Raw genomic sequence first — 23,629 nt, 5'->3', positions numbered from 1 at the left:
ACAAAACCTCTGTAACAAAGTTTTTGTACAGATGAGACCAAAGTAGAAATGTTTAGCTATTATAAAACAATACCCAACCTCCAACACCTAATCCCATCTAAACTGTCCGGTTAGCAAGACCATCTCTTGTTAAGGAGATGGTTAAAATCAAAGAATTTTCTTTAAACAACATCTAAGTTCTTTCCAAAGATTCAGAGATTATTCAAACAAACTTCACTGCGACAAAATTGCAGTGAACTTGGTTTAAAAATGCATTCAAATTTCTGGATTCTGTTGTGTTTTCCATTCACCTTATGCTATTAAATGGCACTATAAAGTAATTGTGTTATCTTCAGTTGCAAAAAAAAAATACGGGGAAGTTGCATCCTGAAGGCACAGCTGAATGGCTGCCATTCCAAATTAAAGGAACATAGATTTTATATAATGCCACCCCTTCAAGGTAAAAAACTTGAAGCCAGAAACACGTGCCGCTTTAAAACATTGCAATGAAATTATTAAAGAGACCAAGACAAAATAATTAATCCACACAATAATTTAATAAAATCAATCACAGACTAGAAAAGAGAGTGAAGGCATTTTACACTGAAAGAATAAAAGCTCAACTGGTGACAGAATTCTTTTAAATAATTACATTTTTACAGTCAAGTTGTAACACCTTCATGAGCTCAGTCAAGTGTTCTGTACATTAATTTATGGTATATAATGAGTATTTGATGTTGTGTAGCTCATGTAGCATTGAAGCGAGAAAGGTAACATTCAGGTTTGGATTTTTACACTGAGCACAATAAAAACACATTTCAGGTTTTCTGGATGAAAGCAGAAGAGAATCCAGTTCAACAGATAATCAATAGGTTTGTAAAATATATATCTTTTTACATTTTGTCAAAACTGTCACCATGACATGACAGTATAAAACAAGACTGATAATCTGTAAAATAAATCAAGCTCCCAGTGCTAACTGCAGAAATACACCACTTGGTCAGAAACAACCAATCAGAAGAGGAGGAGGGTCTTAGCACTGTCAATCATTCTTGTGAGCATGCTGCCCACAACCTCCCTTTCCTCTCTGCTACACTACGACTTCTCCCCATCAGCAGAGTCTTCCATCAGACTACTTAGATTAAGTATGACATCGATGGCGGCAAATGAATGAGTTTTGCTGTAACTGTAAGTTGTTTATCTCCCATTGGCACATGTAGTTGCGCATACACAGTACAATTTGCAGCACTAAGACTTTCCCCCTGGCTCTGATTGATTGTTTCTGATCAGGAGCTGTGCATACATGTGGCAATACTTATACTGGGAGAAGGCAGAGGAGCTTGATTTCATCACAGATTATTTCTCATTCCATACTGTCACGACATAGTGTTAGCTTTAGCAAATATGTAAAAAGACATATTTTTTCTGAATAAAAGTTACATACTGCTGCTTCAAAAGATTACATACAGTGGGTTTGGAGAAAAAAAAGAGATGCATGGATGAAATAGTAGTTTTGGGCCATATTTATCAGTTTTATATTTTACCTCAGACACTTATGTAGATACTGACATAATCTCCAATATTTTGATGATTTAATCTGCTGTTAGTCTACATGATTTTTCACCAAGTAGATTTGATACCATACAATAAATGTAAGACTTGTATGCTGCCACTTAAATCTATGATGAACATTTGAAATGCTTTAGAAATACTCAAATTTGACAAGATTAATCAGAATTGGATTGATAATGATGTTTGCAGCATACAAATTTTACCTCTATGTATCTTCTGACTTTGTGGCTACCATAGTTATTTAAATTAATAATTATAATAATGACATTTGTAAAACAAAGTTACATCTATGCTCCGAGTACTATTGAACAAGCAGGAGAGTGAAAAGGAAATCCAAGAAGCATAGAAGCATAAAGGCACTGTGTTTTTTCTGTCTTTTTTTTTTTTTTTTTTTTTACAAGAAGCTAACAGAACTAAATCAAAGTTAATCCTGTCCGATCACGACTACTTTTGTTCTTTTTTTTATAGGTAGAAAAAGAAAAAAAAGTCCACAACCAGAAAACCAAGCTCAGAAATGAGAAAGCTGACCTTCAAAACACCAATATATCAGTTTTACAAAAAAAAACCTATCAGAGGAGAGTGAAAGAGCATTCATTGGAGTCCAAACTAGGAGACAGAACCAAGTGCAACGGTCAGTCAGGAGTGAGGACACCGATGGCTGTCTCTGCAGTTTTTCTCATAAATCGCCCACAAGATCGAAACATAGACACAAAACACACACATGTGTGTATGAACTCCCAGCCTCAAGCTGAAATACAAGAAAAGGCGGGAAAAGTAAGCAGGAATACTGGTAGAAAATACTGAGGGTAATAACCTGCATCTTAAACAATAAAAAACAGAAAATAATAAGCCTCATCTGTTCAAATACAAAAAGAAATCTTTCAGCACATTTGAAAATTGTTTTTTTTTTTTTACATGTTTGTTTAATGAGTGCAGATAATAAAGTTTAAATACATCACACACCTCTGTACAGTAGACATCTTGTTGTTTTTGGATTGGGCAAACTAGTCTTTACAATATAAGTCCTTAGGCTAAGATGATTTCTTTTTTCCTCTTCATTAGTGTGTTTATTTAGCGTGTCCTCTCAAACTACTTCTTAAAGGTCAGCTCCCTTTTGTTCAACATGTTGCCTCTCCTTGTCAGTCCTTGAAGGAGCACAGAGATTTTAAAGAAGCTTTCTGAGATGGCTTCAACAACAAGCACCCCTCAACATGCAACTGTGATGAAATAACTGTTGTTGTTGTTTCTGGCATGTGGAAGGCTTTTCTGAGAAATATTTAAGAAAACATGTAAAAGTTTAAAAGTGAAAAGTGAAGGGAAACAAAATACATCAACATAATAAATATGAACATATTGCCTTTGAAGCCCATGTTATTAAAATAATTTTGTCTTTAAAAAAAGCCCCTTACGTACAGACACATTGCCGGCACCAATAGTAAAAATGTGAAAACTCCCTTGAAAGGAACTAAACTTTTATTGCGGTAACATAATTTTACAATTACAATTACTTTATAGTACCTTTAATCTGGGTATTTGTTGCCAACAAACCCCTACTGTCAGTATTTTGTACAATCTCCTTTAGGCAACAGGACAATCTCTCCAGATAAGAGTTCTTGGCCCCTTTTCCTACTCTCTCCTCTTCAATTTACTCCACAGGTTTTCTATAAGATTTAGGTCACAGATGTAGGCTGAATTTAGCTGAGTGAGTGAACAATTACAATATTTTAGATTAATATTAACCTGAATGACCTAGTCATCACACACTTATTTTACCATGGTTGGATTTCAATTTATTTGAAAGAGAAATACCTCCTCAGTTTCACAGTTCCTTCATTATACTTTAAATTAGGCACAAATGAACTATGAGGGAACCTGGTGCCACTAGTGGTTTTAAAAATAATTTTCAAACAATTATTTTTTTAAAATACATTTTCCTCATTGACTAAATTTAATGAGGAATTTTCTGTGTTTTATTTTTTTAATGCATTCAAGAAAAGATTTAATCATTTAAAGGCTTTTTACACATCTTTACTGGAACAGCCCAAAAAATGGTCAGTGTCTGCAATTGCTTAAAAACTAATTTGCTTGTGCGTAATTACGACCTCTCTCTGTCATGAACCCTTTAAAGGCATAATGTCAACTCTGAGACGTAATCAGGCAGAGAAACTATGCAGAAATGACAATAAAAACTTGTTATAAAAGATGTGTCATTCAGATCACCTAAGTTTAAAGCTAGATATGTATAAATGCTGTAAACAATCAAATATAAGAGATACTTGTGTTAAATGTCATATGAAGGAATGCTATCTGGCCAATTCAGACTTAGTGTACATGGACATTCTTCTATACTTGCACCAGCAAAACAGTACTTGAAAATAAAAGGAAGATAAAAAAATCTGTGTGCTTTGTGCATTTTGATTCTCAACCAAACAGAATCAGGAGGTCAAAGTGTCATGGTCCCAGGATGTTTTTGTGTTTGTCTGGATAAAATGTTTATACTGATGACGGGGACTTTACGCCCAGATGCACGCATGACCTTTAAGTCCAGCTTTCCTAATAGATGACCTCGTAGACTGTCGCTTTTTTGTCTCCTGAGCCTGTCACAATGTATTTATCATCTATGGAGATGTCACAGCTCAGCACAGAGGATGACTCCTTTGACTGGGAAGGGAATATAAGACAAGATGTGGTTATATGTATATAAAAAAGCTTTAACTCCATGTTGTACAGCATATATAACTCTGTAAACAGAAAGTTCCTAGATGCAGGGGATGCTCTGCCCCTCTCACCTGGAAAATGCTGGCTCCATATGGAGTTCTCCATGCATTGAGTAGATTGTCCTTTCCTGTGCTCACAAACCACTTCCCTGCAAGGAATGAAACAGAACACAGTGAAAACTTATACATAAAACAGAAAAAAAAATCAACATTTCAAATGTTTGTGAAATGTTCTGCTTGTGAAATGTTCTGTTTGTGTGAAATGTTCTGTTTGTGAACATTGACATTTGAGTAATAATTTTATTCTCTATGCACTTCCCACTTTCTTGTATTTTCACTTGGAGAACTTCCCCAGTCAAATATTTTGTAATATAGAGTTATGTATATTACAAAATATGCATATTTTAGTATATTGCTTTGTACATGCTTGTGATTTATTTTTATTCTTTTAGCTATGCAAGACCCCTTTGGTGAACAAATAAATGTTTAAGCCTAACCATTTGAAAACAATGAGAATAATGGTTAGCAGTCCAGAATTTGAACACCTGTGAACATCTTTTCATATCTAAATCAAGAAATAAACAAGGAAGCTTCATTTGATGACAGTGTCATTGATGTCCCCTGACCATGTTGAACTCTTACCACAGTGAGCAAATCTTAGCGAGAGCACGCAGCTTTCATGTAGATGGAGTTGGTACTTGTCAGGTTTGGTGACGTGCAGGACCTCTACGTTGCTGTTTTCCATCCCCACAGCCAGCCACTCACCAGTCGGACAGTAACCCAGAGAAAAGATCTGCAAAAAAAAAAAAAAAAAAAACAGTTCTCTTTTAAATATCTTGTTATACTAGATGATTTTTTCTAAAGGTTTTATTGGCTCTAGTGGCCTTCATTTGAAAATAGTTCGACAGGAAAGAGGGTAATGAGAGAGGGGGAAGAGATGCGGCAAATGCCCAAGGCCAGGAATTGAACCTGCGACTACCACCACGAGGACTAAGGGCTCAATACGTGGGTTGTCCTTCACCCCTGCACCACCACAGCACACCAGATGATATTATACTGGATGATGAATTTCATCATATGTAGTGTTTGAAACATTCATCATTGTAACGTCAAAAATGTGCTCATGAATATGTTGAATAAATGTAAAAACCTGTAAAAGACTCATGTTTTAGCTGAGAAATAGTGGGTGATAAATTTATTGAGACCGTAGAACTTTATCAGCCATATTGCTCCCCATCTTGTGTTCCCTGTCTCTCAAATCTATTTAATGCACACTCACACCCTCATGTACAAACTGAGGTAGCGAAATGGGTCCTATTTAAGAAAATTGCAATAATGATCTGTTATCACTGCATTTCTTCTTACCTGAAAAAAAAGTGAATTCAAACTGCAAGTATTATCGGCGTTAAAAGTATTTGAGGGCATGACAAAAATAGTCTGGCCTTTAGTGTGGGTTAAATGCTCTGAAGTGAGCTGGTAAATTACTGCAATAAATCGAAAGCAGAGACGGTAATCACACACTCTACAATTGGCAGGGACTCGTCAAGTGATGTACATTTTTTACCAATTTGTAACATTTTTACTTTACAAGTAACACTAACTACTAGTATAACAAGTTTGATAATAGCCAATCCTTCAAACCTTCCTTCACCCAGTGCAACAACTGACATCATAAATGTGGTAGATGGACTGAGTTATAAAGAATTACATGGAAATATAAGCATAAAAGAGGTTCATTGAAATATTTAACAATATACGTATTGCTTTGGTGTTTCTTGCAAACCTGGGAAGTAAAGTCGTGTTGTTGCAGCTGCCGTCCCTCTCTCAGATCCCAGGACCGAACGGTGTTATCCAGACCTCCAGTCCAAAGTTTAGTTCCGTCATTAGAGATGTCTATACAACTGGCTCCATCTGTATGACCCTGAAACTGCCTGCAGAGAATCATGCACAAATACACCCATGTTATTTAACAATAATTAGCAGAAAAAACTAAAACGTAGTTCATGAACATCCAAAAATAGCAGCAGGTGTGTGATTTCTGGGACATAACTATGGCCAGTTGGGTTGAATTAGAACACATGTACCCTTCTTGTCCTACATCAATGTCTGACCTCACAAATGCACTTCAGGAAGAATGTGGAAAAACTCCAGTAAACACAATCTTAAACCATCAGATGAAGATGTAAATGCTACAAATGGCGAGCTGGCATAATATTAGCAATGCAGAATGGATGTCACTCAAGTGTGACAGAGTTTTAGGGCCATATAAAGAAAAAATAAAAAACATGAAATTGTGAGAATAATGTCATAAAATTATCAAAATATTTTATTTTCATACGACTATTTTCATGATGACTTAATTTTTTTTGCAATTTTATTACTTCATTCTTGTAAATTTAAAAAAACATATTTCATTTGCATGGCCCTAACACTCTGTCATACTCAAGTTTATGTGTTCAGTCAAGGAAATACAATTTCTGAAAACTACATTACCAATCTGTGGCCACCTACCGAACCAAAGTCTGGTTGTGAAGATCCCAGACAGCTATGTTTCCATCAGAGCAGCAGGAAAAGCAGACCTTGGAGTCAGGGCTGATGGCCAAAGCATAACACGCTGGTGCGGATGAAGTCAGCTCTGCTTTGATGCGAGGAGTTGGTGTAGCCAAATCCCATATTGACAAAGTGCTCGCCTCGCCCCCCACAATTAGCGTCCGTCCATCCGGAAGCAGGCGACACGAGCGAATGTAGTTATCCCTGTTCTGAAGCAACAAAAAAACACTATTACATCCATTTACTGACACAGTCTGGAATATAAGGATCAAGGCACAGGTCTTACAAGGCAGTCCAGCTGGGAAACAGGGGTCTTGTTACCCGGATGACTGATATCCCACACCTTCACACAGCCTTTGCCCCCGGTATAGACATGACGAGTCGGGTTACTGATTGTGACAGCACACACCACCTCTCCATGGCTGAGAGTATTGATCTGTCGTGCATGGCGTGGGATGCCAGGGCCGATCAAAGCATCTGGAGGAAAAGGCACCGGCTGCATTTGTCCATCAGCGCTCACATGAAAGGAATAAGCTCTGGAGGGGACAAAGAGTGCCAAGAAATAAGAAAGAGAGTGAAATGAAAGGATAACGACAAAATCATGTGTCTTTCTTTGTGTGTCTCTGACATTAACAACTGAGGTGAGGGAACCTACGGTTTTCCACCAGGAATTCCTGACAGGTTGGGAGGAAGCCCTGGGACACGGATGTGATGGTGAGGATCAAATCCCACCTAAACAAATTAAGAGAATGACAGCTCAACTACACACTGCTGTGAAATGCTTTTGTTACACAAGTCATCTCTAATTAACGCAGAGCTGCTTGAGAAATGTAATAATGGAGCTTAAGAGAAAACAATGCAAAAAATTTTCAGGTTAGAAGCAACAATTCTTTAAAAATATGTCAAAGCTGAGAACTGAAGACAACTTTTTGAAGAGTTAGATAAGGTTGCAAATTTTATTTTAACAGTTTATTACAGTTTACTTACTTTACGCTAAGGTGACGTAAACAGACAATAGGGACATTGTCATAATAACATTACACTTAATGCCCAATTTGAAACATTATAAAAAAAGTGCTTGAAATTATTCTGTCAAGTCTAAGGAAAACTTAATATTAGGAGAATTTCTGTAGAATGCTTCCTACCACTCTCTTTCTTTGATTTCTTTATTTTTTAAGGATATTTTTTCTTTTCTTTCAGATAGAAGATTTTAGCTCTCTTTAAAGGTTAAAACAATTTTTTTTCTGTTTGTGTTGTTAGTAAGACTGACTGCTTTCTTGTGGTCAGTGACCTTCACTCTACAGTCAACAGCACACTACAGGATTTTAAGTCAAATTTTTACATCAAAGACAAACAGAAAACTGTGAAAAGCTTGCTAGCACTCAGGGAAACATTTTAAAAATGATTGTTTTATTTTCTGTTTACTCAATATTTTAATCACACAGCTAAAATTGATTCAAATGATTTCTCCATTATTTTACATGTTTCTGTTTTTAACATGATCACAGCTCCAAATTCAGGATGTGTGTTTCTGTGAAGGTTCTGGTACCACTTGCGTGCGTCCGTATGCTGCTACGGCGGCAGCGGCCACTGCGCTCATCTGTGGGGAGATGTTGTGGAGGCCGGAGTAGGCGGCGCTCGCTCCACTCAGCTCTCCGTTCATGCCAGGGTGAGGAACCATCCCGAACGGTCCGGGGTACGAGCAGGGTACTGCGAGCGGCGTCCGGAGACCGGAAGCTGGAAGACAACAAAGCCAGGAGTCACAATGGTTCCTGACACAGTGTGAGGACAAGTTTAGTAAGACACAAATTCCTTAGGAGACTTAGACTTACTTTATTGTCATTGCACAAACACAACAGTGAATTTGGAAACAAAATGTTGTTTCTTGGCTACCAGAATACACAGACAAAGTGTGACTATATATCCATACACACACACACATATACATACAAGTGTTACAGGTGCAGGTACAGGTAAAAAAAGAAAAGAAAACTAGAATAAATATACAAAAAATAATACATAGCTAAATATACACAAGTATACACACACACAGATTCCATATATATATAAATATATATATATGGATATAAATGTTATTGATAAAGAATTATGTCATCACTGCATGTTGTTCATATCTAAGATCATTTAAACTTCTTGCTCAAAATTTTGCTTTGTAAATAAATATACTAGAAACATTACAATGTTCAAACTGTATGTACTCAAATCTGAGAAAGGCTTATTGGTATAAAAAGTTCTTTATGATTCCTTTTGACTTCCATGCGTCTCGTTGCTGTAAAGATGCTTTATGATCAGCTACGATCAGGACTGACCCAGCAGCTCCGCTCCTGTGGGTTTACTCGGTGCAGGCCTCAGGCCAGGGGTGGAGGTGCTGCTGGGTGTGGGAGCCTCAGAACGGGATGTTGGGGTGCTGGACTTGGACACGGGGGTTGTGGATTTTTCATTCTAAACCAAGTATATCATAGAAAGAAGAGAAAATTACTAGAGAAAATGTAAATTTACATCTAGAAAGGATGCAAAAAAATGTCTTCATACTTTACGTACAATGATTCGTTTGAATGTTTACGCTGATATAAATATATTAATAAAGAATTTAATTAGATGACAAGGCGATAATTCCCCAAATGACTCACCAAATTAATCTCTTTGGACTTGGATGAAGGTGTGCTGCTAGAGGAGGCGATAGAAGAAGGACTCAGGGGGGCGTCTTTCTTTAGCAGGCAACTTTTGTCCAATCCGTTCTCCCGAGGAGAGTGGGCGGGACTTCCTCTAGGAGACGTAGGATCCTGAAGTGGGTGAGCCCAGATGTTTTCAAAGAAACAAAGTTACACGTTTGACAAATGAATAAAAAATATTGCATCTTAAGAATGAAAAGCTTCCTGGTACCTCATTGGAGACATCTACTACCAAGTTGTCGTCACTCTTTTCTCCATCACTTTCCTGGGATTCACACAGAAATGTAGCTTACATTTTTTTTAAATGTAATGAAATAAAATACATAAATAAAACTATATTGTTTTACTGTACAGAGTAAAATGGTCTCACAATATTTTCCAATCAGTCAGCTCCAACTTTTTGTCTTTGGCAATATAAGAAAACATGAAGGACAAATTGAAAGCTAGTGGCTTGACACATTAATCTGCTTTCCATCTCCCAAGCTTTTCTCTATTTCCTTCCTCAGCTGTTCAAAACAAAAGTGCAGTAAAAACAGATTCAAGAACTGAGATAAATTTTCCAATTTTTTCTTGCAGTGATAAAATATTCTCCTCCACTCCTTCTCCTCCACTGCCCAGAGAAGGAGGGTTTAAGCTCATCACTCACATAGCGGCTGGAGGTCAGTTCCTTGTCATCTGCCTTCTGCTTCTTGCTCTCGGATGAAAAATCGCTGGAACTCCGATGTTTCTCTCCAGCCCGGAAACTGGCTGATGGAGACACGGATGAACTCTGAAGCAGAAAGCAAACATGTTAAAAATAATTTGAGCAACAATTTCTGTTGTCACTGATAAACCAGATGTTCTTCTTGATGGATTTTAAATCAAATTTTAAAAGCTTAAAGCCAAATAGATTGCAGCATAACATTAACTGAAAATATTTTATGTACTTATGTACAGCAAACACTTAGTTTTAGACTAAGAGAATTTATACATGCACCAGAATTAAATTAAATTATTTTATATTGTGAATGAAACAATTTAAAAATGTAACTTTTACTGAGACAGATAAGACAGCGAAAAACAGATAAGTGTAAATTATACTATTGGACAAATTATCGATAATTACTTTTCCAAATCAGATCTGTTGTCAACAAAATCAGCTTTTAACAGCTCTGAAACACAAACATGAAAACATGTCATAAGACTCCTGTTAAAACGCCTTAAAACAAATCCATCCATGTACATTTAATCTAAGTCTATTTAAACTATTGAGCAAAAAAAATGTATTTATTGGAGCATCTAGCAACTCTTAATTTGCAATCAATTTTATTCTGCCACTGCACACAGTATTGAGAACGATCAGGAAGACAAAAATGAAAAATTTCCAAAACTCATGTTTGGGGAACAGCCACAAATTGCACTAGATTATACCACTGCAATAAAATAAATGAATTGACTATGGCTTCACGACTGATTAAGGTGAATTAATTAATGTATTGGGTTTTTATTTTAAGAGGTGTTGATAACTTATCTCCTTTGCAATTCTTTGCAAATGTAGACCAAACTAAAGTTCCAGTCAAGGCACACTTTTTTTTATGTTCAACTAAAGCAGTTTCTAGACTTAAAGAAAAAGATATTTAATGTACTGTGAAATTAAAAGTGGGTCTCTCTCACATGGTTAATATCCTTCCCACAACATTCCATACAAATCGACATGTGGGCGAATTGGGGCTTTTCTGCCTAAATCATTTAAAGATCAACTCTACTATCTGTTAAATACTCCAATTTCAACACAACAGTGAAGCATCCTTAAAAGAATGATTGTGCCACTGACTGTGCTTATTCCTAATCGACCTTTGCATCTTTTAAACATCAATAAATGTTCTTTGAGGAAAAGACATCAAACTAAGAGATTGCTCCTCTTCCTCTGAATATCTTTCTTTGCCCCATCTCTCCCACATTGGGAGGCGCTGCTCACCCAGAACACACTGGACAGAAAGAAAAAAATAAAATAAAACAAGACCTTTAGCTCGACCTTTCCACTAACTCACGCCTGTAACCTTTTCACTGCCCTTTGCCGTGCTGCAAGTGTTGATGACAACGATTCTGAGCAGGGGGAAGGGTGAAGCTGTGTGTGTGGAGCACTTGTTCCTGTTTACATTTTAGTCCTCTGGATGTGCAAATAATCTGCAGATCTGTGTGTGTATGGGCGTGTGTCTCTTTATGAGTGATAGAGGAGCAAGTTGAGCCATCCCTCTCTGTCGCCTTCTTTTCAGGCTGATTAGATTAATTAGCCTGCAAATTAGCTCTTTTCAAAAACATCAAAGCAAATTAATTTTGCTGTGGAGACAAATGAAGGCCCTGCCGGCTGAGTGAGCATTGTAACTGTGACAAAGTCTTCAATGTGGGTGAGTGAAAGTATTAATTTTCACTGACATCATAATTACATTTACTTCCCGTATCCAATTGATTCTGCGACTCTTGATAATGGGATCTGTAGCCGAGCCGCTTGTTTCCTTTTTCATTCACTTTAGGAATCCACTGTCTGGGTGTTGCATCAGTGTCAATCTTGATTAATTCATCCTAACTTCAAACTATGCCTGACATGATTCATCATCACAATCAATGATGTTGACTAAAATGATCTATAAAAATAAATATTTTTAGTCAACATAGGTTTTGTGATTTAATCTGTTCTCTTTTTTAAAACTTAACACAAATTAAAAATTAATGTAAAGTTTATTACATTAAATAAATGTGATAAACTAGGAGACCCTGACATCCATACATCTAATAGATGCATGAGGATCTACAGTATTCCAGCTGATCATATTCCTTTATATCTACAGAGTATCCATCTCCATTAGGAGATGGCTGTTTGGATTTAGACATGTCATGACATTTGTGTCATGATGTCCAACGACGCAAATGTTTCACACTTTCTCTAACTGGTTTCTTGCACATCACAAAATGTATTGTAGTGTGATGGCCTAAAAAACACCGTATCTCAATCCATTAAAGCACCTTTGAGAGTTGGCGGTACAAAAGATTAATGCAATTATGGAGTGAGATTTCTAATAGGCACCTCAATTAATCTGTTTGAGGAATAAATAAGGTGGATTTAAAGGCAAAGTGTACCTTAAAAACTGTCTGGTAAATGTGTATAAAAAGCAGAACAAGTGAGTTTGTTCCCAAACCCAACAAAAAACCTGGAGGAATATGTTTGATCATGACTACTGTATAAATCATCACTGTTATCAATATTATTGGAGTTTTGTGAAGATCCTTTGGAAATATGGATAACGTTTCCTGGATGTGGTTCATGCATAACCTTCATTATTATGTTGGAAATTTTGATTAGTAGTAATAGACTCTCGACTGCAATACAACTAGCCCAATATATCTGATCAGATAGTTAAATAGTTCAACAAAAAAAAACAGACAGCAAACCTGCCAGCTGTTTAAAGAATTTGCATTAGCTGCATGTACAGTGACTGTAGGCACCAGGGGAAGCTGATGTCTGTTAATATATGCATGCCTTAGTCACATATATTTTTATTGTATTTTATTTTTAAAACTGCAAAAATAACCCAAAAAATGTTTTACCATGGCAACCACTAAAGTTGGTAATAATGTCATCCCTAAATGTGACTTTGTTACTTGGTGACAGATGGACACTAAGTAAAGCAACTATGTTCTTCAAAGGCTACACAGAGCAAGCAGTCATACATTATGCACAAATTAGTCCTCTGTTTCATTTTTGTCTCCACATTTTTCCACACACTTTGATAAGACATTCCGTTAGATATGGAGTAGAGGTGTCTCTGGGTCTCACCACAGTCACTAACCCTGCAAGCATGCATCACAGATGTGCAAGCATGCCTCACCTAGAACTGTCCCTTGAATCAACGCCCCACATTTGCCCCTAAAGCTGAGCAGGGACCATGCACAGCCACGGATTGTATCTGTTGCTCCGGCAATGAGGGGATGCTGGTTTTTATCTCGAAACAGTAGGATGCTAATGTAGATTTAATACACCACACAATGATCTTTGATGGAGGAGAGCTACACAATGTGTAAAAATGTGACACAGAGGGGTTGCTGCCCAAGCTGAAATGTTGAAGCTGTGACCAGTGGTCCAATTATATTTATTTTTTCTTTGATTAACAGCTCAGATGGTCACTCACCCAATTAGGCAGCAAAATTTATATACTTTTTTGTTTCTCACCTTTATTCTGCACAAAGTTCTGCACAAACCCAGAGGCTTTCGAAGTCTGGGTGGTAGTTATTTGATTTAATCCATCTCTCTTGGCCTGTTCATTTGTTTCTTTCTCTGCAGCCAGCCCAGCATGGAAGGCGAGGCAACACGCTGCAGTCAGAGTTTTATAAAAGAGCATCCCAGCACTGACAAAGAGAAATGGACTGTGGCTGTAAAGTTTTTTTTGCAAGCAAAAATAAAATGAGACAGAAAATAACAAAAACTCAAAAGTAAGTTGCATATTGCAGTTTCCACACAAGCAAAAAGCTGTAATGTCCTTCTGTAGAGACACACAGAGAAATCAGCTGGTGACAAGAATTAGATGATTTTCAGTTTGATTGGGCCAAACAGGCGATGGGTGTGATACTTTTCCAATCAGTAAATCAACTTTATCTAATCACTGCCTGATGAAACTGACAACATCACTCTGGGGTGTGGATAATGTTACTTTCAGAAAATCGCATTTTTGAACCTTTTTTTAGTATCATTGAGGCGCTTGAACATAAATTGAAATTTGAGGTTGATTCAGACTGAAATATAATATACTTAAAAAAATCAAGATAGCAAGGGTGCTCTAACTATAATACGTTATGTTGATAACTCGTATGAAGAAACTTTGAGGAACTGGTGACCAATCCATCCACCAAAATGACCAATGAAAACAGGCAGCAGCACCCCTTGACACTGTATGGATAGTTGGGTTTAGAAAATACATGGATGGCTTTTAATATCTTTTAATTTTTGACATTTTGACAATGTTAGCCAAGTACAAACAAGAAACACAGCTGTGATCATCTTTCTCACTGTGTGAGAACGATGATTTTTTTTTTGTAGTACATAATCTTCACCTTTAGTTTGTAGATTAAATGAAAGCTTCTCATCAATAATTAATCTCAGATTAATAACCAGTGATCCTCGTAATAAATTTACCTCCTGCACTTCATTAAAAGGAGCCTGTAGAAATGTAGATCCCTATGCCCTATAAGAACAGTAAATCACATAATCTGCATAAAACTGATAGGAAGTATTTGAGAAATTGCGATTAACATGAACCCAATGACTGATCCTTGATGTACACCTTTTTAACCTTAACAAAAGAGGAATTTGCCCCTGCCATTTGAACACATTGTATCCAATTCGTCAAATAATCTGCAAACCAGACGCTTCATTAGAGATGCTTATCTTGAGAAGAATACTTAACAAAATACTTTGGACCACAGTGTCAAATCATTTTCAAGTTTAGAAACTTTGTGATGAGGCAGCCAGTTTTAGAAATAAAAATCTAAACTATCACAAACACATAATTTTTTTATTTTTGGAGTCCAACGTTTTGGAATTGGCTAATTAATGAAAAGACATACTTACCAACAATTTTCCAAAACATGTTAGAATGCACTGGTCATCTTTAGTTTTCATCAATAAAGATTTTGTGATCTGAATGGGAATATTGCAAATACCTCATAATCAACTCAATGATGTCAAATAATCAAACCAATTACTACCAGTAGCAACAAAAGCTCTCAGAAGGCTCTGTCCTTGAACACACCATGACTGTTTAATCGACTGCCTGTACGGGTTACAATAGGTCTGCAGATGCACGTGCTGGAGCTGGTTTCATACCCACACACCTTTATCGGCGTGTGAGGACCTAATTCCAAGGACATCAAGGCACAGATGTTCATGCAATTCACACAAACTGTACTCTGTGGACTGTAGCCAAGGCAACAGCAGATCACTGACAAACGGCTTATTGGTTTCATGGAGTGACTGTTGGCCACTGTGTCAAAGAGCATCTCTGTGTGTTTATGTGTGTGAGGGAGATTTCTCACTGAGCGCTAATGAAAGGAATTTATCATTCTGGCCGCTCCGTCTTTATCTCTGATTTCTGATGACCTCAGAAACACAGACACACACATGTTCACGCACATATGTGCGTGTTCACATACGCCTACTAATTACAGCAGTCATGATGCATGTGTGTGCATGTGAGGTTGAGGATCTGCTGCAGGGTGGGCAGGAGATAACATATTAAAACATTAAAGAAAATTCCTTCAAATCGAAAAATGCACACACACACACACACACACGCAATTTCTCTAAACTGTGTGTTCAAGCATGTGAGCTCAGCTTGCTCACATAAAGACATTCTAATCTGCTCATTGAGTATTCAAGAAACCAAATGTTTTCCTTAGGGGGTGCGGGGTCTGTGCCGCTTAAGGGACTAATTTACCACACTCACTGGATGTAACCACGATCTGTTCCCGAACTCCTTTGTTTTTATCTTCTGCTCGGCCTCTGTCATAACTTACTGAATATTTTTGTTATACATTCTGAAATATATACATTTTGAGAAATTATTCAGTGGGTAAAAAGAAGCTTAAAACTGCATTCAGATCTAGAAATGTGTAACAATTACTGGATAAAGGTAACCATTTTGTAATTGCAGAAAAATTTGCTTCTCATACTAATTTAGTCTGATTCAAAGTCAAAGTGAGTCAGAAAGGATTATGCGCTCAAATGTAGCCTGGACTTCCTTCAGACATACTGGTTGATCATCGCAAATGAAGATATAGTAAATCTTTGAGCTAAGGATGGTTCTTGTTATGAGGATAGTAAAGACTGAAAGGACTTACCTTAACTGAATCTCTGTCTGAGGAGGCGAAAGGCAAGGGAGAGAGAGACAAAGAGAGAAATATACTTAAAATATTCAAAGACTAAAGCAAGAATGACATAGACCCATATTAAAGAACCAGATCTACTACGGTATCATCTTGTACTAATTAATTAGAAGCATTGCAAGAGTCAACTATTAAAAATTCACTGTCATAAAGATCTACTGCAATAAGAAGTATAACGTAAAGCTAACCCTACAAAGGAAAAACTGTTTAAAAATTTGAATTTTGCCATTCGAGTTATGTATGTGTAAAGAAAAAAAAAGTTTGAAACAAACAAAACCAAAAATAAGAACACAACAGTTAATAATTGTCACTTTATGCACAATTTATCTTTACAAGAAATATCAGAATAGTGATATCAAATGTTAGAAAAAAGCAATTTGTCCAATAAGTTCTGACAGGAGATTGAACGTATGGGACAATACAAGGTCTCCCTTTAATAGCAGATATAGACAGTGAAGAGTGTCTAAAACATCATCAAGGTTTGTAAAGGAAGGAGAGCCACAAAGTGATCATTAAACTTGAATTTACTAACTATACAACAAAGTGAATGCACATATCAATTTTCTGAGGTTCAGATTGTGTTTTTATTGATTCTTCTGCTAATGCATGTGAGTGCTTGCTTCTTCAGCTCATGTTAGCTGTTCTGCAGTTAAAGGGCAGGGTCAACTGCTTGAATGCACAGTAAAAGAAAAACCCTCACAACCTCGTTACAACAAAATAATTAATTGGTGGCATCATGCACAGTTCCCATCTTATGCACACAAGCATATCTACTCTGTGAACTGTAATTAAATACTCAAGCTGGAAATCAGATCAGAGAAGAATCAAAGTTAATCCCGATGTAGAAGACAAAAAGGGCAACATTGTGGTTTTTGTCACAATTAAAATGACTTACTGTTGATATCTGTGTTTAAACAGTTTTACCTGCTGGTCATTAGGTGAACTAAATATGAAGAAATAACAGACACTTGGAGCATGTGCCGATATAATTCTAAGACATGTAAAAAAGTGTTAGGATTTTTTTTTTTAAAAATCCTATTGTGTTTCAAAGTCTCTCAGCTTTCATATATTTTCCAAGCATTAAAAAAGACAGAAAATATAATGTTAATCTAAACTGACAAACCACAAAAAAGAAATGTCTGATTTAATGTGAGGTCATGTGAAAGAAATGATCAGCCACTACATATGACAGAATAAGTGGATATCATAAGGCTAATTAAAACTGATGTTCTCTGAAAGTTACTCATCATTAGACCCACAAAGAGGCAGACTTACCTCTCGTGTGCTCACTGTTGTTCTCGTGGTGTTTCCTCTCATCCTTAAGTGGCAGCTGGTGACTCAAAGCTGATGACAGAGCCAGCAGGCTGGCAGTACTGGCACCGGGGGGCAGAGGGGGCTGCAGGCCTGCTGGATGGGGGGTGAGCGGGACTGGAATGGCATGGCCATGGGAGAGGTGCTGAGCCTGGAGCTGCTGCTGCTGATCCACATACGGACACATGGATTACAGTTTGTATGTGGGAATGAAAAAAAGCACAAAAGTGTCAGCATCTGAAGCATTTTTATCAGCTTGACCTGTGGTGCATAGAAGGAAAGCTTGATTCCCTCAAAATGTGGAATAGATTTTAATTAAAATATTTTTACAGATCATTTTGACCAATAAATACCTTCAAATGCCATATTGAGAAGATTTCAGAGCAAATCATCAAGTATCACACAAAAAAAAATCTGATTAAAGTGTATTGTTTCGAGTTAGATTTTTAAAAAATTTTACAGTTGAAGTCAACCCTGAGTTCTGTTATCCTTGCTGACATTCTCAACAAAATTGAAACACCATCTGAATCTTACTTATTGATTTTGTCTGCATGTGTGTGTGTGTGTTAAACTCACTCCTATGATGGCGTTGAGTTCAGCCATAGTGACCTGTTTGGCTCTTTCCACAGCCTGCACCACTTGCTGCTGATGCTGATGGACAGACAGGAAAAATCAGCAACAGATCCAGTAATAATTTCACTCACAGAGAGAAATATTTTCTTTAAAAAGGTAATTAGATTTTTAAAAAGATTTCATTGAGACTAATTATACTACTCTACATGAGAACATAATTTACAAACTAAGCATCCAGCTGGTTCAAAAGAATCCGTTTAATCCCAATTTTTTTCCTGCAAAATAAGAGCAAGCATTTCAATTCTTGGACCTCACTGACACATGATATTTATGAATTATTACATTTTATGTTGGTTATGTTAGTGAAAAAGTAGGTTTGATACTCGGCAACAATTGTTGTCAGTGGGAAACTGCAGAGTCGAAATTACACAATATGGCCTATTTACAAATAGAAAAAAAATAAGAAAAATTATGACATGCATAACCTATTATAACAAGAGTGTTCAGAAATACTTTAGATATATAAAAATTCAATGTCACAGTCAGCAGATGTCATTGTCTCAATGTGCTGAGCGACCTTTGACCTAATTTGGTCATAATCAGTGAGGCAAGGTCAGTTGAAAATGTTACATTCACTCTTCTTATGACCAAAGTATGGATGAAGAAATACAATTTTCTTTATACATCAGTGGAAGACACTTGAAAGAACATATGCTTAATAATATTTTACTCATATTTGTTTATTAAAGTATTTTACTGACTTCCTCTTACACAGGTTTGTGACTGACATTTACCTCCAGGATTACAGGCAGGAAATAGAAGAGCTCTGGTCATGTAACCTTTCACTCTTGCTACATAAAATTGATATTGCTTACAGTAGACACATCATTATTTCATTTTAAAACTTCACTTACCTGCCAAAAGTCAAAATAATTATTTTAGAGCTTCCATAATTTAGATCAAATGTCTGGCAGCAATTGTTGCTGGTGGGATTAAATGGGTTAAAATAGCAAATGAAACCACTGACTCCATAGGAAAAAGCTTAACAGGGTAATAAATTTTATGTGAAATGAGGGTCCATTACTAATGGAGTTCAAATGAATCTCCCTTTATTTTACAACATGAACAGCTATAAAATAAAATGGTGACCTCTTGGGGGGGAAAAAAATCTATTTTTGCGCTTCTTCGGATTCACTGTCCAGCTCTGTTATTCAATTTATACAAGGGATAAACAACCAGGAAAATAAAAATATTCAAAGAACTCTTAAGAGATGATTGCTTATTAAAGGAATACTTTTTTTACTATTATTATTTAAGACTCTTACCTATCCAGTCCCAGTGTCTGAAATAAAATAAAGTAGTTCAAAAATCAATAACATTGCATTCGCTTGAAGATTTTTGCCCTTTTAACACAGAATTGCTTTTATTTGAGGCACTTGAAAGTTTGAAATACTTTACACTTTGTTGTGACAGTATAATATAGGATATGAGATAATTTGTAAAAAAAAAAAAAAAAGTGAATCAAGCTTCTCAGCCTTCTCCCTTTGTTCCTACTGCCACCTGAAACTACACACAAAATTCAACAATCCTAGTCAAACAACCAATCAGAGGCAGGAGGACAGTTTTAGCACTGCCAATCAAGCTAGTGTATGTTCTGCTCACATCATCCCCCTTGCTCACTGCTGTATGAACCAAAGCTTGCTGTGAATTCACAGGCTAGTAATCAAGACCACAGTGGATTACGGATGAACAGTTGCAACTGGAAGTTGTTTCTACACATTACTTGAGCCACAAAAGAAATGACAAATCAAACTAGTTAAAAAAATCAATATAGTTGTGATGTATAAACTTAAGGAGCTCCTCTTCCTTTGTTTTTAAGTAATACTTGACTAACTAACAGTGACATTTCTGCAAAGCAGCCAATTGTAGGCTCTACTTAAGCAGACAACCCAACTAATTAACCAGTTAATCTCAATTTGTTGAACTTGTTGCTCTATGAAAAGCAGGACAGCAAAAAGACATGATTTTAGATGCAAAAGCACTTTTAAAAACTATTAAATTGCACAGGAGTTGCAAGATTATAAATGAACAAAACAATGCAAATAAAACAAGTTATTGATAACATCGTTATAAATGCTTACGATTTCTATCTTAGCAGCAACAGATACATTTTTGTCTTAATCAAAAACAGCTGCATGATTTTACATTATTGTTTGACACTTATGTATTTAGTTATTTTTAACCAAAATTGGTCATCCTATGAGAAACCTGTACTGTCTGATCCTCTGGTATGAGGAACAGGCTGAACTTTGCTTTTCGGAGTTCATTCCTTATGATTAAATGATGCTTTGCATTTCCTGTAAAGTTAAATATTTGCATCTCAATTGAATCCTGTACACAGTTTACTTGCTTGTTTAGTTGCTGGTGCATCTGAAATGTTTCAAAACAAAATAGCTGCCATATCTTCGTCACATTAACAGACATTTTTGTGGAGAGACAGAGACAGTTAAGAAGAGAGAGACAGCAAGCAGTACAAAGTCACAGAAAGGGTACAGAGAGAGGAAGGCAGATGCAGACAGTCAGAAAGAGCAGGAAGATTCATCCAGGAGCGCAGAACATCAAAGTAAAGCAGAGATGAAAGAGCTTATCAGGTGTGGAAATGAACCTGACCATCGAGTTCAGCTACACGTCGGCTCCCGAAGTCTAACCTACCAGAACGTGACGTGCACACAAGTGAAGATCCAAAACTCTGATAAATACTTTTGAATAGATTGTATGATGTTCTTATCTCCACTTCCAATAACTACGAGCCTGAAATGGGCATCATTAAGTAAAATATTACAAATAAACTTTTTTTTTATCTAAGCCCATGCAAATCTGGGATGTTGGTGGAAAATTTCTTGATCTTACGGAAACAGACCTGTACATACAACATTCAGTATTCAAATAGTGACGCCATTTTTTCCACTTCGTACCATGATCCAACTACAGACTTGATGTGATTTTTGGAGCAATTACGGCAGCAAGTCTTTAAGGATATCACTCTGCACACTGGGAACATCTGAGGACTGAAATCCTTGCCCAATAGCTCAGATCAGAAGAAGCATTTCTGTGAACATCAGTTTTCATGTTCTTAAATGGATTGAGTTTTGACTTTGACTGGACCATTCTAACACAGGAATATGGTTTGATCCGAACCATTTTGTTGTCGTTTTAGGTTATCTTGATTGAGAACTTCTTCCAAAGTCAAAATTATTTTGTCCAATTTAACAAGTTCCATCCATTTCCCCATTAATTCTGACTAGCTTCTCGTCTCTCCTAAAGAAAAAACGTCTCACAGAAGGATGCTGCCATCATGAATTACTATGGTGATAACTTCTTTAAGGCAGTATGCTAATTAGATGAAAGCCATAAATAGAGTACACATGTGGGCCAAATAGTCTGATGTTTTTTGAAAAAGTTATGTTAATCATTGTAAATCAGTACTATTAATATTGCCACATGTAAATGTCATATTAAAAGAAAGGCAAACAACCTTCTGAAATGTTTCAGTCCTTTTTTGCATGTTCTTGGTCCAGCATTGTTTTTTGTTTATTCTCAACAACAAGAAGGATATGACAGTTTCCTTTAAAAAAATATATGCACTGTATTAAACACACTGGATGTGTCTGTTTTTGGCAAGCCTTGAATGTATAAAAATTCTACCTCTGATTTAGTATGTTGGCCAAAAAAATTGGTTTACTGTCTCATCTGACCAGAGAACAGTTTTCATCTTACTTTCCATGTTTCTTACATTGTTATAGTTTTCTTTCAACAATGCCCATCGATACATAAAAGTCAGTGGTCCTGTCAACAGATTTTCCCACTGAGCTGTGGATCTGTGCAGCTCCTCCAGAGTTACCACAGCCATCTTTTCTCATTCATGTTTTCCTTCTCGGACATTTTGGTATAGTGAGAAAGCCATGACATGAAAGGTTTTTCTCTGTTAGTGTATTACAAAAAATACACTGACATATAATTTGTCAAAATACTGTAAGCTTATTTATTCCAGTTTTAGTTTTCTGCCTACTCAATGTAGGGTATAGATGTTTAAATGTTGGGATACATCTTCAGTCTAAAGAGCAGAAGTAAAGAGCAGATTCTGCCCACATGAGAATGTCGCTTTGAGCTGTGGGAAACAAGGAAGTGTAGAGATGTTCTGAGTAGAATTGTACTAACTAATGCTTAGGAAGACTGCAATTTGTAGCAACACAGATGAAAAATCAAAGTATCTTGGGGAACAATATAAAAAAGTGACAGGTATGAAAATAAAAACAAAGACTCGACATAGCTGATCTTATTAACGATGATATGCAGCGGTATTGTGGCACATTTCATATGCACACAGACAACCAGGCTGTGCACCAACACAAAGCAGCTTCCTCTCCCTGCCTCCCCTCTCTGTGGGCCTGAGGGCTGTGTAGAAGCACCACAGTCTAATGCCATTATTCCTAATCCATCCTAAAGCCTCCTAATCCATGGCTAATCTGGAGGAGAGCTTTCGGAGTCCAAACTCACTCGTTCCTGCTGTTCCCACCCCTCAACACAACACACACCGAGTTTGTTACTTCCTTAGAGGGAGGATTTATCACCGAAACACACATGCGCACGCACACACACCTTAAGAATGGATAATAAACACACTGCATAAAGCACATGTTTCACACCCACCACTGTATATGCACACAAGTGAAATGTATTTTAACAAAAAAAAAGTGTTTTCTTTCACGCACACTTCACTGCTGGCTCCTGCATATGTTAGTGGGAGACATTTGATAAGTTCACAGTATATCTGCCTATCCTGAGCAGGGAGGATTAGCCCAGGATAATCTGCATGCTTGCGTGTACATTTATGTGTGTCTGTGTATTTTTCTCTTTTTGCCTCTGAATCCTCCGCAGAATTCTCCCCCAATCGTTTCTTCTCCCTCCCATTCATTCTCTCACCCACCTCTTCCTTAACTCCCTGTGACAGGCATTTTTGACTCTTACCTCTTGAGAGAGGAAGGGAATGACTTGGGCACAGATTGCATTCAGCCGCTTGACGATCTCCGCCTGTAAGACAGAGGGATGGGTGCAGAGAAAACAAATAACATCAAATTCAACAAGAGACAAAAAGGCGTCCTCTTCATTTAAAGTTCAGCTGATGAGATCACTTAGGATTGTAAATAGGAACCCATATTATTGTCTTTAAAGCAGCTGAACAGTCACATTGGAAACCCGAGTCTAACACAACTAAATATGAATGGTATTCAGAGGATGAGTTAATCCTTAAAGATGAAA

General features: G+C 36.8%; 1 protein-coding gene across 2 annotated transcripts in view; it reads right to left on the bottom strand.

Annotated features, from left to right (window-relative positions):
• Positions 1-517: 517 nt before the first annotated feature.
• The window catches only part of LOC129365874 (transducin-like enhancer protein 4), a 37,794-nt gene continuing 14,682 nt past the window's right edge, over positions 518-23,629 (bottom strand). The window contains exons 5-20 of one of the 2 annotated variants that reach the window (XM_055039422.1): positions 23,339-23,401; positions 18,314-18,388; positions 17,702-17,903; positions 16,382-16,398; positions 10,158-10,280; positions 9,723-9,776; positions 9,470-9,622; positions 9,149-9,281; positions 8,368-8,555; positions 7,474-7,550; positions 7,105-7,354; positions 6,780-7,027; positions 6,052-6,199; positions 4,911-5,061; positions 4,341-4,417; positions 518-4,212 (exon numbers count right to left, since the gene is read on the bottom strand). In XM_055039422.1, the coding sequence (XP_054895397.1) occupies positions 4,105-4,212; positions 4,341-4,417; positions 4,911-5,061; positions 6,052-6,199; positions 6,780-7,027; positions 7,105-7,354; positions 7,474-7,550; positions 8,368-8,555; positions 9,149-9,281; positions 9,470-9,622; positions 9,723-9,776; positions 10,158-10,280; positions 16,382-16,398; positions 17,702-17,903; positions 18,314-18,388; positions 23,339-23,401 (2,067 nt within the window). In that variant the 3' untranslated portion in view covers positions 518-4,104. The remainder of the gene's footprint in view (positions 4,213-4,340; positions 4,418-4,910; positions 5,062-6,051; positions 6,200-6,779; positions 7,028-7,104; positions 7,355-7,473; positions 7,551-8,367; positions 8,556-9,148; positions 9,282-9,469; positions 9,623-9,722; positions 9,777-10,157; positions 10,281-16,381; positions 16,399-17,701; positions 17,904-18,313; positions 18,389-23,338; positions 23,402-23,629) is intronic. The other variant, XM_055039423.1, reaches the window with a different exon arrangement.

The sequence above is a fragment of the Poeciliopsis prolifica genome, unplaced genomic scaffold (assembly GCF_027474105.1).
Source record: "Poeciliopsis prolifica strain line A6 unplaced genomic scaffold, Auburn_PproV2 SCAFFOLD014, whole genome shotgun sequence".
Taxonomy (NCBI): domain Eukaryota; kingdom Metazoa; phylum Chordata; class Actinopteri; order Cyprinodontiformes; family Poeciliidae; genus Poeciliopsis; species Poeciliopsis prolifica.
Note: the sequence above shows the minus strand (reverse complement) of the source record. Positions and strands in the feature narration are given on the sequence as shown.